General features: G+C 40.8%; 1 protein-coding gene across 1 annotated transcript in view; it reads right to left on the minus strand.

The window, feature by feature from the left end:
• The window catches only part of GRIP1 (glutamate receptor interacting protein 1), a 156,268-nt gene extending 151,855 nt beyond the window's left edge, over positions 1–4,413 (minus strand). The window contains exons 1-2 of the mRNA XM_086739948.1: positions 4,221–4,413; positions 3,250–3,318 (exon numbers count right to left, since the gene is read on the minus strand). Coding sequence (XP_086596074.1) covers positions 3,250–3,318; positions 4,221–4,413 — 262 coding nt within the window. The remainder of the gene's footprint in view (positions 1–3,249; positions 3,319–4,220) is intronic.
• Between the last annotated feature and the right edge of the window lie 14,035 nt (positions 4,414–18,448).

The raw sequence follows: 18,448 nt of genomic DNA on the forward strand, positions 1-18,448 counted from the left end.
ATAGAAGATATTGTTCGCAGTAAAGCAACACGAGTTCAGTTCGAATTACTGTTTTTCTTCTTTCTTCATAACCAATCACAATTAACATCAAGTGTTAACAGAGTAAAAGCAGTAAAATTAAATTGTATTCTGATTCTCAAACTTGGGCATACAGTGAAACCTCGATCAACAAAATAACTGAAAATATAATTGTTGATCAGCTTGAGAAAATAAGTAGAAAACCATATCAATAAAGAAAATCTGAACATTCTTTCACCAACCATAAATCATTCAAATGCCTGAAAATACAATGTTTCGAACAGGTTATCAAGCTTACATCTCTTTTGGTACGCGTACACAAAAATGCCACTGTGGGAATGACTAGGGAAATTAAGAGCAATGACCCTAAATAAATACAAGCCAGCTTCGCTCTTTCCAATATTGTCCCTCTGCTATTTCCTTTTTACGGTAACATGGATAGTACCCTTTGCAGTGAAAGGATCAGAGGAGATGTCACTTACTTCATTACTCTATGACTAATTATGATTAAATAGATGGAGAGGGGAGTTCATTACAATATTGTTTTGGCTCCTGAGCAATACTCGAAGCCGGGAAACTTCACATGCAGTGAACAAGCATGGAAGTGGATGCACGACAGTGCCGAGTGCTACCTTCAGCGGGACAATACACTGGAAATGTTAACTTTGGCCCTAATTTCTTCTTAGGCAGCTATCCATCAGCTTTTATCAGTATCAAGACCACAACAATTTAAAAGTACAACAAGTAACAATTCACACACAGAGAGACCAGACTCTTTTATTTGTAATGGGTATCTAGCTATCAGGCTCCAAACTTTCACCAAATATAAAAGCACCAAAAGCAAAAAACCCAAGAGCTAATACATTTTTCCTTTTTACACGCCTGACATTTTTTTTCATTCTTTCTTCTTGACATAACCAGCTATAAAATTCTCTGTCTTAAAAGTAAGTGTAGCAGAAAGAAGACGCTGTCAAAGTAACTTCAAAGTTACGTATATACACTTGGTGTCCCACAGATGCACTTAAGTAATCTTTTTTTTTTTCACTACCCAGGGCATCACTTGAACCCCTGATAAACTGAACTAGTGCCTCAGCACGTTGACCTGGAGTTCTCAAACGCTGATGCATGTACAGACACAACATGCAAACCACTTCAAAATGGTACATAGCCCATGTGGCTAATGTTCATTCAAGAAGGTCCAACCTCCCCTGCTGTCCAATGGCATTGGAAGCCAGCTCCCTAATCTGTTGGAGAACCATGAAAAGGAAATAGTCTGGATTCACTACTGCCTTTGTGACCTCCTCTACCCAGCTACTTATCTGCAAAAGTAAAGGCACTTTTGACAGCCTGAGAAAAAAAAAAAAAAAACCACCACCCAAATAGATGGTAGTGTGGAACAACACAGGAGGTCTGAAATATGCACTGGAAGTCAAACTGACGTGGCTAGAACTGTTAACTACCATTTAACTTACAGCTGAATTGAGAAGCACATCTGAAACCTTGAAGACAGCTGCAAAGCTCAGTACTGAGCACACCACATCCCAGCCCAGCTCCCAGCCTGGGTAATCTGTGAGGATGTGAATCCCATAAAGAACAAGGGCAGAGTTTATACTGTGACCAGAAAAATCACCCACATCTCTGTAGAGATGAAGTGAAAATTGGATGTAGATTTTCTGCTATGCTGGACAAAGGAGTTCTCCACACTGTGCTGCTGCTACAGATGCAGCAAAAGAGAAGTCAGCCTTACTCCCTGGGGCTAAAGTTACTGCCTCAATGCAGCTGTCAGCCAACACACAGCAGCTGCTGTTCAGTATTACAGAGCATATGCGCATAAGAGGTGGCTCTCAGACTCAACGTTTGCAGGAACTCATACTGCTGGTGGTTTGGTGGCCTTGCCTGAACCGTCCTGACGAGGTCCATAACAGCAGCGTAGAAGAGGGAACTGCATTCTTCTAAAAAGGGAGCTTAAATGCTTCTTAAGGCGTAACCTACCTTCCGTTTGCTCCTGCTGGCATCTGGAAGGGCTCCCTGCTGCCTTGGGAGCTCCGTAATGTCACGTAAAAGAGGCCACCAGGCACATTTATTACTATGTTACACAGCTCCAAAGTGAAAATGGAGAAGAGATGCAACTAGACAGTTTTCTGGGCTGCTAAACTTCCCAAGGAACTCCCTCATCAACACTGCACTTCTCTACCATTTTTAAAAACTGGTAAAACAAAACCTAACAGAGAATCCCTTTTTTTCCCCTCTGTTCCTTCTCATTATTTGAGAAATCAGTTATTAATACCAAGGTTTATGTTTGTTTCTTTTTGAAGCATGCAATTTCTTCTTATTGTCAAGGATTTCTTTTGTCTGGTAATAAAGAATCACTCAGACTATGTTATTTGCTCAGCTTGTCATGTTTTCTCTCAGTTACTAACTGCTTTTATCTCAATGGAACAAGAACTGCAATGATTTATGCTTAGGCTCAGCAAAACGTAGTCCTAACCAGATGCAACATCATCAAAATATCTTAGGTCTACAGAAATTTCTATGTACATGGACACAAGCATGTCACTAAAGGAAAAAAAAAACCATTCACCCTGTCTGTGGAAAACTTGAAGTACTCTAAAAGTGCCCTCCTTTTGACTCCTGGGGAGAACGAAATGATACATCAACTTAAGACATATAACATGGTAGTTTGTTTTTCACGACTGGCTTGTAACATAGCTGAGAACACGCCCACAATATCTTTGCAAAGCTGCACTGGTCTCTGACAGGTCACAACACATGTTGAATGCTCGAAAAAGAAATCTGAATGCCAGAAACACTTTCTCCTGCCAGACAGAGCTGTCAAATTCTAGGTCATTAAAAGCATAAAAGTTTCCTTGAGAGTACTGTGTATTTAAACTGTATTTTATTGGTGACATTTACCAATGCACTACGGTAATTCAGTCACTTGAATAGCTGGTATTTCTTCTCTAAACGTCTTTCTCCATTCACCCCTGAGAAGCTAAGGCACAGTAAGCCTGTTAGATGAGGTGTTATTTCCAGTAACACTTTTTTTCCCCTACAAAATTATGCCCAGTGTTTGCCCCTTTGTAATGAGTCCAATGTGGAGTAACTTTTCTCCCCCAATACACTTCAGAGAAGGCACCTTTTTACTAAAGAGATTGTTCCCAACAGCATCAGTAAAAACTGCAGATGAGCAAGTTCAAGGGATAAGATCTAGAGGTTGCAGTGGAGACTTACTTAACACTCGCCCTTTCTCTGTAAAAACAAGTTTCAGGGCTGAAGCTTTCTTTTCAGTTTCGCCCAGGGCTGAATATGTTAAAGAACAGAGTCTTAAAAGGTTCCTAAATATTAGAGGAGTGATGCTTTAAAGCAAACTCCCAAAAGAACAGAAACAAAAAGGATGAACATCTTTAAAACTTCATATGCTCACAAGAGTGAGGGAATGACATGGTGCCTGTGGTAACTCAATTTGACGATGCAGAAGGTCCCATCCACTTATATTCCTAATAATTTTAGAAGATTTTAATATAAAATTTTTAATCACTTCTAAAGTTAACAATCAGATTTTCCCCTGAGGAAAAAAAAATGCTATGAAAAAGTTTTTTTGCGCTCACAGCTCACATGAACTCAGCCCTTGGGGACAGCCTTCTCCCAGGGCTGTGCTCCCTGCACATCCCCCGAGCAGCTCCGTCCCCGGGCTGGCAAAACTCTCACGGGGAATGCAGGAGGGCAGCAGAAAGGAGGTTACCTTTTGTCGACTTATTTCCAGCTGTTTGGAGAAGTGCTGTAACCTACCCTGACAGAGAGACTTGCCCGTCCAGGTGCTATGCCTTCAGCAGGCTTTCCAGCAGCAGATACAGGTGAGCACCGCCACAGGGGCGGAGAACGAAACGCAGACAGGGCGCTACTCTTGGGAGCCATGCTGGGAGACAGATTAAGCTGCAAAAATGCAGAAATCTTAGCCCTGTTCCAGAAAGTATCTCAGATTTAGCAGATTCCCAAATTAAGGATTTACAAAGCACATGAGAGAGCGAGTCCATCCTTCCCTATCACACCTGGACACATGAGGAACCAGCGCCCATTTCCACCTGAAGCCTCACCTTGCAATACATTCCTAAAACGTCCAGGTAAGTGCTACTAAACAATTGTAGACTTAACTTTATATGGGATAAAACATTTTCATAAAATGACCAATTTTTAACCCCTACTGTTTAACCCTCGGCAGCTCAGGTCCCTGTTTCTCCTCACATCACATGTGCCTTTTCCAGCAGCAGAGGCTGCGCCCACAGCACGAGTCCTGTCTGCTTCACCTCCAGCTTTCCACACATCCCCCTCATTTCTCTTCTTTTCCTCGTTGTCCTCTTTCCCATATGCTCTGCAGAGCTCCCGGCAGTGCTGCATCTTGCGCTTCTGCTGCTCAACTCCCCTTCACTCATCACCGGAGCACCCACAGCCCCCCAGAGCCCTTGGGGCCACGGACCCCACCAGCTGACTGCAGAGCAAAGGCCTACAACGCGTACCATCTCTTTTTTCCGTCCCAGTGCCACCCTTCTGTATTTCCTCAGGCTTCACCTACATTCATGTAATACCATGGAATTCAGATACTTCATTCCAAGAAACAAAAAGTCCTGTGGGCACCAGATGGGCATAGGGAGAGAGCTAATCTGGTTGCAAAGAAAAATCCAGTGCTGTCATGAGAATGGAAGGATGGCCGTATGTTTTTGCACACTGACAGAATTTGCAATGTCTGTCCCGCTGTACCTAACGCACGCTCCGGCCTAGCGCTCCGCTCCAGACGGCCTCACACCTTCTGTGGACGCTCATCCAGACCGGGTTCCTGACAGAGACGAGATGCTGGAGTATTTTTGAGTCTCTGCCCTCTGATGTCTGCTAGAACTATTTGAAACAGCAATGACACCGAAGATAAAACTCTTGAAACATTTGCAAGGTACTTCTATCCTGCAGCAATGCTGACACTCGGAAGGATGTTTGCGCAACACCCCATCCATGAGCCAGCCCAGGGTTTCATTATTTACAGTGCAAATGTCTCATCTGCATTCACATTAGAACTGGCACATGCTTATCAATGAACTATTTTAAAATTATTCAATTTCATCTTTAATATTTAGAGAGCCTACAAACTGCCACATAATAATTCTTTTTTTCATTTTCCTCAGAACACTTTTGAGAGAAGTACTGCTATGCCCATCACGCAGCTAGGGACAAGGCACAAAGTCCGAGACACCTGCTGAACTCCTGTGCAAGAAGTTCTACAGGAACTAGCCAAGAATGTCTATAACTCACTCAGCTCCCACAAATCCAAACATGCTGTAAAAAAACCACTCCCTACAACTTACGTGTGCAACAGATAACTGATAGATATCAGACAGCTAATGGCCACTTACTATCTCTTTATAGGAGTGTTTGGGGCTTTCTCTTCATACCTTACAGACACCTGCACACAATTATATCAGCTTATGTCAAACAGAGATAATTTCTCTGCAGAACTCTGGTCATACACACATTCCCAGACCATCAGGGCTGCAGCAGTGCTCCTACTTTAAGCAGTACGTGCTTGATTTGGGAAGTATTTTTATGTCTTTGTTTTCTGTCAAAGTTTCACACAGATTGGTTAGTATGCTGCTGTACTTTAGATCATCTTGAATAATTAATAAAGAGTTTGCCAGTTCTTGAATACATTAGCAGTGAAGAAATATTGCTTGAACTTGTGAACTGTGTTCAGCTTGCTGCAGAAGATAAAATCTTTTCTCCTCCCTTCATTACTTCTTACAACAATACGTTCAGTGTCTTCTTTTGAAGAAAAAGACAATACTGCAAAGTACTAATACTAATTAAATTTAATAACTCTGCCTCTTTTGTTCTACACATACACAGTGCTAGAAAGCCTAAACAGCAATTACAGAAGGAACATCTTCGTAACAAAAATTAATCTTTCTCCCTCTCCTTCAGTGATCATAATGCAGGCACTTACTATTTCAAATCAATCTTAAAACAATCCTGGCTAAAGATGCTCTTAAGTGCAAATAAAAAAGACAGGGCGGGTGAAAAATCTAGAAGGGAAAAAGTCATGTAGTCTTCTCTGCTCTCTCATAGTCTCTGCCAACTCCAGTAACTCTTCCTAACCAGTGATACAAAACCAGTAAGGAGTGAGGAGGCTGGGGTTATACCCTAGGCTGCTACCAACCAGATGGGTGACATAGGACAGGTCACGGCCACTCTTTGTTTTCATTTCCTTATCTGACACACAGTATCTCAATAAAACTTTTGTGTTTTTTTTTTTAAAAATACAAAATAAAACAAAAATTCCAAGTCCTAAGGAATGGGATTTTAAAATATATATATATATATATATATATGTATATTTCACCACAAACACTAAGAGCAATGTCAAAACTTCCCTCGCTGTACTCTTGTCTACAGCTCTCCCCTATGGACCCTCTCCTATCTTCTCAAGAGTATGTGGGAATGGCTGGTGTTGAGGACCGGCTGCAATGCCGCAGCTGGCTCTGAAGCTCCCACACACTAGCAGAAAAAGTTTCCAGATTTTGCTTTCTCTCTTTATTCTTTCACTGCCGCCCGTCTACTAAGTCAGAAGAAACAGAGAGGTCACTTTTGGAAATATAATGGAAAAAAAAATTATAGATGCAGACAACTTGGATAAACATGTGTTAAGTATGAAAAACCTCGAAGTGTATTTCCAAAACCCCAACAAGACCCCAATGCACAAAGCCAGCAAATCCATGCTGACTGCCTATTTATAGAACTTATCCGTACATTTAAGAGCTTTCTGAATGTTCGGAACTAATTTTAGAAAGACAGGGAACTAACCTATGTTCAGAAGCCCTTACAGATATTGCTACTTGTGATTTTTACTTCATTCAAAACAAGCTGTTGACTCAGTTCTATGACAGTAAATGTATTTTTATAAACAACTTAATGACAAGAAGAGATCACATTGTTAGAATTACTATTAAAATAACGTACCGGCTGGTAACTTGCTGTCACAAACAGGATTGTTTCTCTGGAAAGCTTGTAATAAGATACAATACAGCCTTGTTGTCAAGTCATTAACACCATTTTAATTTCATGCTTTAAAAAAAAAAAAATCCAGGTTTGTTCTTGTTGTAGTTGCTTGTGCACAAAGCAAAGTATAACCTACATGCAGCTACACGTAGAATTCATCCTTTAATGCATTAGGCCCCTAAATAATTTTTAGACAACTGATCATCTTGTAAATCGGAGTGCACCATCCAGCCTTTTAGGCTTGCTTTATCTCACTGTATTGGAAACATATTGGGAGCATAAAAATCTGTATCTGCGGAAAGGATCTGTATGCGCAGGAGGTGATAAATTACCCTGAAGATACACTGTGAAGCTCTGACGGGTGGAAGGCAAACCACTCAGCACCTTACGCTACGCGTCATGTAACAGCAGTTGACATCTTTATCAGAGTGCTCTTCTTCCCTTGCCATTAACATAATATCCAGAATAACTTCACTGATCTGGGTATGTTAAAAAACGCACTCCTGCCTCTAACGAAGAGACACATTTCTGTAAGCAACTTTATGCAGTAGACACAGCTTCCTAAAAGACTTGTTCTTGGGGCTAATAAAGGGAAAAAACGAACATGGCCATACATAAATTAACCACAGCCCAGGCTCTGTAATGCATTGCTTGAAAGGCAATTTTTAAACTATAAAGTGGTTAATTTAGCTGTAAACCTGACCAGCTTACATATTTTAGTGACTTTTCACTAATGTACTACACTTAAAGTTATACTTAACGTAATTATTGTACATTGTGCAGTTTTGATTTAGCACGTACATTCAATGCAATTACCACAGACTCTTTGGTATGCACAGTACACTGCTCAGTGTCCAAGGTCCTACAGAAACAAATTTTGGGAAAAAAAACCCTAGTATTTCTCCACCACACAAAAAAACCACCCTACAGTACAAGCAGCTGTATGAATAGCAGATTTGCGGTTGCGCTTACAACTTCAAATGTGGCATCTCCTTATATTCAACTGGTTCAAATATAAGTTACCGTTCCCTCTGAGCCCAGTACTTCTCATAGGGAGATATAGAAAAATGGCTACTACCTCACATTCTTCATATAGATTTTGGCTTACCTTGCCCTTTTGGGACAGGAAAAAGATAAAAACATTCAAAGAATATATAAATTTTTTTTAAAAAAAACCTCTTCTCAGTGCAAATTTTAGTAGCTAATATGATAGAGAAGATAACTTTTCTCTTTTCAGAATTACTTAACCACTTTCAACCTTACTTAAAATATATATATACACACACATATATATCTCCAAATACATAATCACAACTAAAAGGAGGCCAAATCAGCAATATTTCAGCTCAAAGGCAGAAGCATGAGAGATTTATGCATGAGAGAAACCAAGTAACTACAGGACAAACTCCCATTCACCATAAACATTTTAACTGCTATTAAAAAAATCTGTAACTGAAAAATAGCGTAGAAACAACACAGTGGTATAAGGAAAAAAAATTTTTACAATAAGGGTGGTGGAACACTGGAATAGGTTGCCCAGAGATGTGGCATATGTCCCATCCCTTGAAACATCCAAGGTCAGGTTGGATGAGGCTCTGAGCAACTTGGTCTTGTTGGAGATGTCCCCGCTCCTTGCAGGGAGGTTGGACTAGATGGCCTTTAAAAGGTCCCTTCCAATCCAAACTACGCTATGATTCTATGTGTAGAAACAACACGCTGGCGTAGAAAATAGGATTTTTTTATTATTATTATTCCTAACTAGACAGCCTAGATCTAAATTCAAATCATGTCTCAGAATGTATGAGACAATGGTCTCATACAGCGTCCTTCTTGCAAACTGCATCATCGAATAAAATAATACTTTTCTTCTATGGTTGCTTGTTACTGGACACAAATACAGAGCTTCACCTAAGCTTGGTAACACGCAATTTCATTACTGAAAATGTACTGATCTTCAAAATAAAGATTCACAAAACTGAAGTGTAATACACATTAAGGGGACTAATCTCATAGTATTTTAAATTTCCTGCATGAACAATCATTGTGCACTTCTTGTCTGCCACATATTTTGCCCTAAGAGGCGGTAGCTGATACAGTGGAAAATATGGAAGAAGACTTGGTGTAAGCAGCCTCAGCAGATTGCCTAGAGAGGCAATACGGCACGGAAGGAGGGGCAGCAGTGAAGGAGGACTAGGGGGCAAGGAGGTTCGACTAGATGATCTTTGGAGGTCCCTTCCAACCCAAACCATTCTGTGATTCTATGACCGGCGTTAAGTCAAGGAGACCCATGGTCCCATCTGCAGATGACCCTGGAGCTGAGGACAAGAGAGGTATGGGTTGTCATGCTGCAGGCTCTGTCTCATAGCTACAGGAAGGAAGAGCAGCAGTGGGTCAATGACCAGGTTTTGGAGAGCGTGCCCAGAACTATACAGTATTTTTGCTTTGAAATTCGCCCAGAACATTTGAAGATTCTCCTGTCAGAGATTTTTAAATGACAAACTAAGCAGGTGTTGCAATCGAAAGAGACAAAGCTCTGCTTTTTGCTTTGAAAGGTTAAGATGAAGCACTGGGAAAAGGGAGTGTAATTGTTTTAAAACACAATATTGCCTGAACATCTCCCTTTTGGGAAGAATTGCTTTTGGAGAGTCTCCAGCTGCCCAGATGAGGCATTTCTGATTACACCCTTATCTGAAAGAACAACAAATGAAGTTACAAGCTTACTTTGTCATGACAGGCATGAAAAATGACATACACAAATAAAGGAAAGCAGAGATTTCCACTTTCTGATGTACAATTAACTGCACGTGTGTCATTTATTAAAAAAACACGTGACACCAATCAAGTGTGCAGCACATCTATTTCTTTTCACCATGGCAGGGCCTGAAAGATAGCAAAGAAACTATTTTGAGGGACTGCACAAAAGTACGGGATTAGCGCAGAAGTAAAAGACCCTAAAAGAGACCGGCTGGGGAAAAGCACTAAAGCAAATAAAATTGCTTTTGGAGCAAAGGAATTAAATGAAAGTGCCAAACCCCAGGACAAGCAAGCCAGAAGGGAAGGGGACCTCCCAGCTGATGCAGCAGTAGAAGACTACCAGCTGTTGGGAAGAGTCCTCTCCATACTAACAACATGAAGGTCCACCCCTGTCCTCAGCTAGCCTGACTGTGTTGAGCGGTCCACAACTGGTATTTGAGACGCAAAAGTCGAAGCCACAGAATGCAGAAGGGTTAGCTAAAAGAACAAAGGTTTTACTCAAAACAGTGAAAATTCAGGAGTCTGTCAATTAGGACAGCAATTCCATTCTGGAATGCGTAAGACTCACAGGAAAATATACGAACACACCTCTACACTGCCTTTTTTTTTGTTGTTAATGGGTTGCTAATAGTAAGACAAGCATAAGGCACACTAATGCAAAAAATGAACAGTATCATGCCAGTTCCTATTGGGATGGAGTGGGAGGAGTGAGGAGTCTCAAAGGAAGTTAAGATTTTTTCAAAGGAGGAAAACCCACCAGTCTGAGTTCTGTTTAATGACAGAAGCATGAAAGAATTAAGACAGCTATGATGTATAAGAATATTGATTATTCTCAGGGAAACTGTATTTAAGTGGAGCAACAACGCTAATCAGTGTGAGACTAAATTAGTGCCCAGATCTGTCTAACAAAGACACCAGCAGACAAAAAGGTTCCTCTACTCAAACCAGGAAAAGACAAAATGCTGACTTCCAACCTGATAAATGTGTAATACAGCTACCAAAATAGAAACATTTCACACACACGAGGAAAACAGGCATTACCCAAGACAGATTTAAAAGAGAAGCAAATCTACAGAAGAAGGGATGATTAATAAATATCTGAGTTCATATGTTTTGAACAATGTGGCCCCATACAGCAATCTAAAGAACAGGATAATGCATTATATAAGTTCGACTGTGATACTCTTCTCTTTTCCCATTACTGACCTCATTGTATTAGCATCTTACTCTTTCATGCTTCTGCAAAATAAAATACTCATTGATTTTGAGCTATGCTGATTAATAATCAAAGATTTCTGATTTTTCAAGGTTGGCTTGATACAAATAATTTCATTTACATACAGATGTGTTTCAAGCTGCACAGTAATGGCCATTAACTGTTTCACAGCACCCAAGCTAAAAATCAGAATCTTCTTATTTGCAGACACATAATGCTACTATAATGTTGGAAGTTTCCACCAAAAAACAAGCCAATATTCCCAAACAAACCTTTTTACATAGAGAAGGAAGAATTAGCAAACATAACAGCTTTTTTAAAAAATTATTTTTAAAAACTAAGATAGTTCATCTCTGAAGAGGGAGGGTGTCTTATCCAGACAGTTTTCACACAGCTGCTTTAATAATCATACAAGACTCAGAGCAAGATGCAAGCAGTATTTTAAAGTTCTGTGTGATAAAGCCAGAGATCGCAAATATTTCCAGTAACGTAAAAGGCTCACTGCTCTAGCAGGCAAATTAACTTCACAAGTGTGACATGCGAGAGGAGCCCTGAAAAAACACACGCTGCTATCCGTACTTCATCACACACAACAGTCTTTGGCATCTATAGCACAGACAGAAACAGCTTAAGCAAGAAACTCATCCTGGATACAGGTCCTGCCGCTTGTTCCCAGTAAGGCAGAGCACGCTCTGACCCAGGAGGGACTCAGCTGAGCGGTGAGCAGAAATACCAAACAATTATACCCCACAATAACTTCAGCACTTGACTTAGAAAAAACATCCTCCTCTTACCAATTAAAAAAGAAAAAGAAAACAGGAACCTATCCTCCTAGCAGGAGCACAGCATGGGACATTTAAGGATTTTCACTGAAAGAGCCCCTACACCTTTCTGTATTCAGCATTCTTTGTTGCCTGACAGTAAATTGGAAGGACAGTCGTATCTAAAAGTAAGGCTGCAACGGAGCCCCACAATGAATAAGAAGGAAAGCACGTTACCTTTCGTGAGTCTCCTCAGGATTTGACAGCGGCATTTAAAAGAGACGGCTATCATTCTCGCCGCCTGCCTCCCCTGGCAAAGTGCGCTCAGGGCTCTGCTCGGGCGAATGCAGCAGAAGCCTGCGAATTCCTCCTCCCGCACATCCCAGGCGAGAGGTAGCCCGGGTGGGGAGTGACAAAGCTTAATTCCTCTTGGCTGATGCAGGGATCAGCTCTGTGTCACCTGGCAAAGCTGTGTCATTCACTACCACCATCACCACCACCTGCACGGGGAGATGAAGGGCTTAAAAAGCAGTATTTCTTTAAAAGCCAGAAAGCATCCAGCTGCGCACACGGACAGGGATATTAAGAGGGAGCCATTCCCCCAGTCTCTCTCATTCCCTGACTGTGCAGGGAGCGATGGTTGCTGTGCCAGGCAAAGGGCCCCACGTTTTCAGCAGACGTGGCAGTTTTTCTCTGCTCTTTCCTCACATCTTTCCTTTCCCTTAAGGTTCCCTCTGGATAAACAGGGCAAAAACACCAGGAATCCTACTGCTAGGGGAAAGGGAGCCTATTTCAAATGGAAAATCTTCTAATCAAAGCATATTAAGGACTTAATCTTCCATATCTGTAGGGAAGAAGAAAAGAAAAAGGCTGATTTTATCATCAGGAAAGCTTTTGGACATTTGTAGACAAATATATTACAGCCATTGAAGCACAGACCACAGGGAGAGGGCGAGAGTCGGAGGGAAGTGATGCATCGTTGTGTGTGGAGGGGACCATCGAGCAGTTGACCACACCAAAATAAATAAAATGAAGCTGCATAGAAAATACACAGTGAAGCAGATTTTCTCCCCTCTCTAGAGAGCAGCTTTTAGTACACCCAAGAAATTATTTCACCAAACACAGCACCATTTGTAAGATTTCTTCTGCCTACCGGGAGTTTTATGTCCTCTTATGCCTATTCAGACAGCAAATTAACCTGCTTTTACAATTCATTCAGAAAACAATGAAGTGGAGCATAGCGCTTAAGCAAGAGCTCCATCCCACCTTTATGGAGCCAAAAAATTACTAAAGGACCAAACTCCACACCCATTCTAAAAAACCAAGCAAGTAAACCAAAATAAGCCATATAAAGTTTGTCAAGTCAGATTTATGCACAAAACCCAAGTGCTGCATCAGATACTCTCCTTTAAAACAGTAAATAATTATTTCTTTGTCAAGACTTCTGCTTCACTTGGGTGATAAATTTGAAATTGTCTTCATATGCTCTGTCTCATTCACTTGTTTTGATTACAAAATTGCTCAGTTCATCTTCTGCCATCTTTTATCCATCGCTGTATTTAAAGTTATGGTCCAGCATTAGGGCGCACGCCTCTTTCCATCAGCTACAGAAAGCCAGGAGGAGGTACAGACAGCTTCCACACTTGGAGCTGTTTCTCTCTCCACGTCTGCTCCGTGCCACTTCCCATATTCCAGCTCACTGTTACAGTGATTGTTTTTCTTATTTTTGTTTTATTGGTTACAGCAACAGCCGTATTTCCAAGGCCAAGGTGAGGCACTCCATCAGCACAATCGCAATTGCCCAGACAGGCTCGGCGGAAATTGCTTTTATTTCGTTGTCATTAAAATCAGATAGGGGTAATCGAGTCATCTGTTCACCAACTTTGTTACTGCTTCTTGTAGTGGCTGTTGTTCCAAATAGCTGTAAAATCAAAGCAGGTGAAAAGCAAACACACCAGATACACCGTGGGCCGATCACTCCAGCCCTGTAATGGCAGACCTCTGGCCAAGGAAGGACAGGGCATGCAAGGAGGAGTGAAAGAAGGTGGAGGTTTAAGCCAGTGTAATTCAGTGGTCCAGAAATAAAACATTGGACTACCATGGAGGGGAAAAGGGAGAGGAGCTGTGTATTCACATCCCCCCATAAAGATGAAACCAAGAGAAGAGCAAGTGGATCTTTCTCTTCAATACACTTTTTGAGGAGAAAATTTGCCACCATTCTTTCTTACCAGCTCCTGCTCAGGTAACAGGGCTTCACACCAATAATACCAATCAATACCACCCTGTATCTCTCTGCTTCACTGGAAAACCTGTTTCAGAGACCACCACATGGCTACGGCCTCAGCATGCAGCCCCTGCTCACAGCTCTTTCAGGTTTGAGATGCCGAAGCTGCCTTGAACTTGCAGTTCCCTTTCTGCATCCAAAGCAACATCCAGAATCCTTATTACTGTCTTTTTATCTGCCAGATGCCCATCCTTGATGCCATAAATCTTGTCATGCCCAGACAGACCCATTTAAACACCTCCCCTTACCGCAAGGGCAACCAGAAGATACTGCGAAATTACTTTAGCTGCTGTAGTATTTGTTCTTTGTTTATTCCCAGACAATATAGACAAGGAAGACTGTGTAGAGTCTGGGGTCAGCCCTATCTACATCAGGCAGACAGGTCTCCACTTCCACCTCTTTGGAGACGGACCTTGCTGTCACCTGCCAGATGACCAACATCACAGCCAGGTGAGCCTCCAGTGTTCCTCCTGCCCTCTGAGAGAAGGTGGTTTTGGGAGCAGCTCTCAACTTGAGAGTCTGTGTTTGTCTTCTCTCCTTCAGAGTGAAATTTTGGTATCCTTGAGGACTTCTACTGTGCAGAGAATGGCAAGAGGTTGTATGTACACCATGACAAACTCACTACTTGCCTTTGCGATCTGACTCCATGACTTACGCTTGTTTTCAGCCTTCTTGGTAAAGGGGGCAAAAGCAAGCACACTCCTGGAGCTAGGAGACTGCGAAAAACAGACTTCAGACACAGGAGAAAAATTCAAGCCTTTGTGCAGGGACATGCTGATCGCCAATGGGATTATGTAAAAATGTATAAAACTGTAAGAACAATACAGAAACTGTGATATATATGCAGCTACAGATCTGGTCAGATAAGGCTTTACTAACAGAGAAAAGATGTAGTCCTTGATCCAAAAAGCTTAATATATTGTTTACTACTTCTGCTAGATTACGGATGCATATGCTAAATAGCCTCTGAAGCACAGCAACAGCCACTTCCAACAAGTCAATTGGATTACTTTTTCCTTATGTTTCTTCAGACAATTTTTCTGTCCTTGCCAAAGGAGACTGGAATTCCTCAAGAAGATTTTGTAAGACAAAGATTTCATACTTCAAATACAGCACTGAATGTAACGATATATTGTATTTACTGTAGGGTTTTTTTTTCCCTTTTTTTTTGGTAGGTCAAGTAATCCAGTTATTGGAACAATTTCTAAAATATTGACTCTTTATGCTCATGGTTTTACCGCTTTCTTGCAGGACTGTGATCACCAGGATCGCCAGAACTGTTCTTGCCCAGAGTCCTGCTTCTGAAATGAGTGTAAGTACACCTCGGGTAGTTTAACTGTCAAAAATGTTTGCTTTGTTTTGTTTTGTTTTTTAACTGAATTAAGGATTTTGTGATTATTAAGTGTCCTGACTTTCCAAAAGCCAGCCAGCATTTTCTGTCAGTCATTCAGCTCTGCAGATGGACTCAACTGGTGGTTAAGGAGAAAAAAAAAGGGGGGGAGGTCAAAAATAAAGGTGGGAGGGGGTGGGGGGAAGGATAGGTAATGTAGTATTAGGAGATGAAAAACCTTCTGACATACTGAACATTTATTTAGACTCCATATAACACAGGTTAAAGTCTTTACCAATTACATTTTTTCCTTATTAATTAACAGGGCTACAGATTTCACTACTGTTTTTTCTGGGCTCATCTTTAAAAATCTCCTTTTTCATTTTGATCCATTGGGACAGCAGTATGAATTTGTATCACTTTTGTTGCTGTACTCATTCCTTTCTTCAGGAGGCTGAAAGGTTATTTGCAAACTCCAGGATATATAGAACACACAAATATTTTCTCCACTGACTGTATATTCATAAATACTCAGTAGAAGGTCACTAGATGAAAGAAGCTTATATTTCTATATGGTAAGACAAGCAGTATAATATACGTATCTTATTAAATACCATCTTCTGGTTAATCTTATCAGATCACATTAGCTGAAATAAATGAATCAAAAGAAGTTAAGATCTATTACACTTCTCTGCAGGATAATAAAATTTATCTAATGAAATTTCTCTAAATCAAATTGAAGATTATAACCTATATATAGGGTAACACTTAGATACAATCCAGAAATTTCTGTGAAAACTCAGTATTCAATGAAGAATACAAATTCTGCAAAATATCAAAAATGTGTTTAGGGGAAAAGAAGTAAGTTTGCAAAAAAAGCATTTTTTTTAATCCAGAAAATATAACTCTCATACTCACACTCTTCTGCTTCATAGGCATATATACCCAGGAGATACTTCTTGGTTACATTCCACTCACATGCCGTATCAAACATTTTCTTTTTGCACAATGACTGAGCAGCACCCTAAAACCAGTACACAGCCCTCTCCCCTCTTTTACTTTACAGGGGATTTCATAGAATCATAGAGTAGTTTGGGTTGGGAGGTACCTTTAAAGGCCATCTGGTCCAACCGCCCTGCAAGGAGCAGGGACATCTCCAACCAGATCAGGTTGCTCAGAGCCCCAGCCAACCTGGCCTTGAATGTTTCCAGGGATGGGGCATCAGCCACCTCTCTGGGCAACCTGTTCCAGTGTTCCACCACCCTCCTTGTAAAAAATGTTTTCTTAATATCAAGTCTGAATCTACCTCCCTCTATTTTGAGACCATTACCCCTTGTCCTATCACAACAGGATCCACTCAAGAGTTTTTCCCTGTCTTTCCTGAAGGCCCCCTTTAGGTACTGGAAGGCCACCGCAAGGTCTCTCCAGAGCCTTCGCTTCTCCAGGCTGAACAGCCCCAACTCTCTCAGCCTGTCCTCACAGGAGAGGTGCTCCAGCCCTTTCATCATCTTCGTGGCCCTCCTCTGGACTCACTCCATGTGAGCAGCCATAACTGTATTTGGATGTCGCATGCTCCTAGTTTTCTTTGCAGGTGAAGCTTATGTGTCACTACTACAAAGGGGAAACAGCACAGACTACTCCCTTGGTCAAAGCAGTGTATACCGAAGACCAAGTCCTTTCAGAAAGCCAACCCACAAGGTTGAACGAAGACAGCTATATACTCAAACTACAGCCTCAATGAAACATTAAGGCAACCAGAAAGACATACAGGTATCAAATGTTTAATGCTTCAGGAAGATGCAATGATATCTAGCAGATTCATACGGAATAAGAAAATTGAAATGAAATATTATGAACTTGGAATGCATTAAGATGTTGTATGACTGAATATTTTGTTCCATCATTTTAAAAGATACCACTGGCACCTACCACATTATTCAAATCACAAGTCAGCTTTTTAAGCAAAAAGAGAATTAATTTAGGTCTGAAAATAATAAATGACTCTCTGAATACTTCTGTTTTGAAAACGGAAACCTTTCCACTATTGTATTTGATATGGCCTTATATCAATCAAGAACTAGCAACAAAACCAAGAACCTCAATGTTAACAAAACAAAATTCGAACATTTTTCATCCCAAAGACACGAGTTGTATTCCCATGCAGCAGCAAACCCAAGCTATCCAGCATTTTGTAATGGATACCATTTTATTACAAACATTCCCCTTCACTACAGAGAGAGGGAATAAAAAACAAAGTGCAATAAAACCACCATGTTGTTCCCCAGTGCTCAGATTATCAATGCAGACAACTTGTCAGCTTTGCATAATTTGGAGAGTCTTGTAAATTTACATTTTTATTAAATCAACCACAGCAGCTATTTTCCAGCTGTATTAACAACCTTTGCAACAGTGTTGGACAATTTCACACAGACATTGCAGCAGAAGGCTTCACAGGTCACTGTGAAGTGACTATGAGGTGTGGTGGCTTTGAGGACCATTGTTGGAGAACATCTCACATAGAAGGTGCAGCACGTTGACAAGCACAGATATGAGAGCGCTGAAAGCGGTAACAGATGATGAGAAGAAATCTGTTAAAGATCTGAGTGGATGTCAAAACACCATTGCTGTGGCACTGTACAAGGATGGTAGCTTCATTGCCTAGGAATAGATTAGTAAAAAATAATCCAGGGGCTTTCTGAAAAAAAAAAATCTTCATTTATTGGCTCCAAGCAAAGTTAGCCTTTTTGAATCGGCAGGTATTAAACAACTGGTGGTATAATCAGGCAATATTGCCACATTCTGGGATGGCTTTTTGTTAAAGCATTTTATAATACAGCAAAGAATCCCATTTTAATTGATTTTTCTTTAAAGTCTGATTTAATGATACATTTTACAAAATTTATAATGTAGTATTAAAGGAAACAGAATACATACACCCTTTCCTAGATGAAAATAATTCTCCACCACACACTACCCTCTAACATAACAAAAGGAACAGCATTCCCTGCATTATCCTCACAGCAATTCCACACCAGAGCTTCACAAAA

Source organism: Chlamydotis macqueenii, chromosome 1 (genome assembly GCF_036417535.1).
Source record: "Chlamydotis macqueenii isolate bChlMac1 chromosome 1, bChlMac1.mat, whole genome shotgun sequence".
Taxonomy (NCBI): Eukaryota; Metazoa; Chordata; class Aves; order Otidiformes; family Otididae; genus Chlamydotis; species Chlamydotis macqueenii.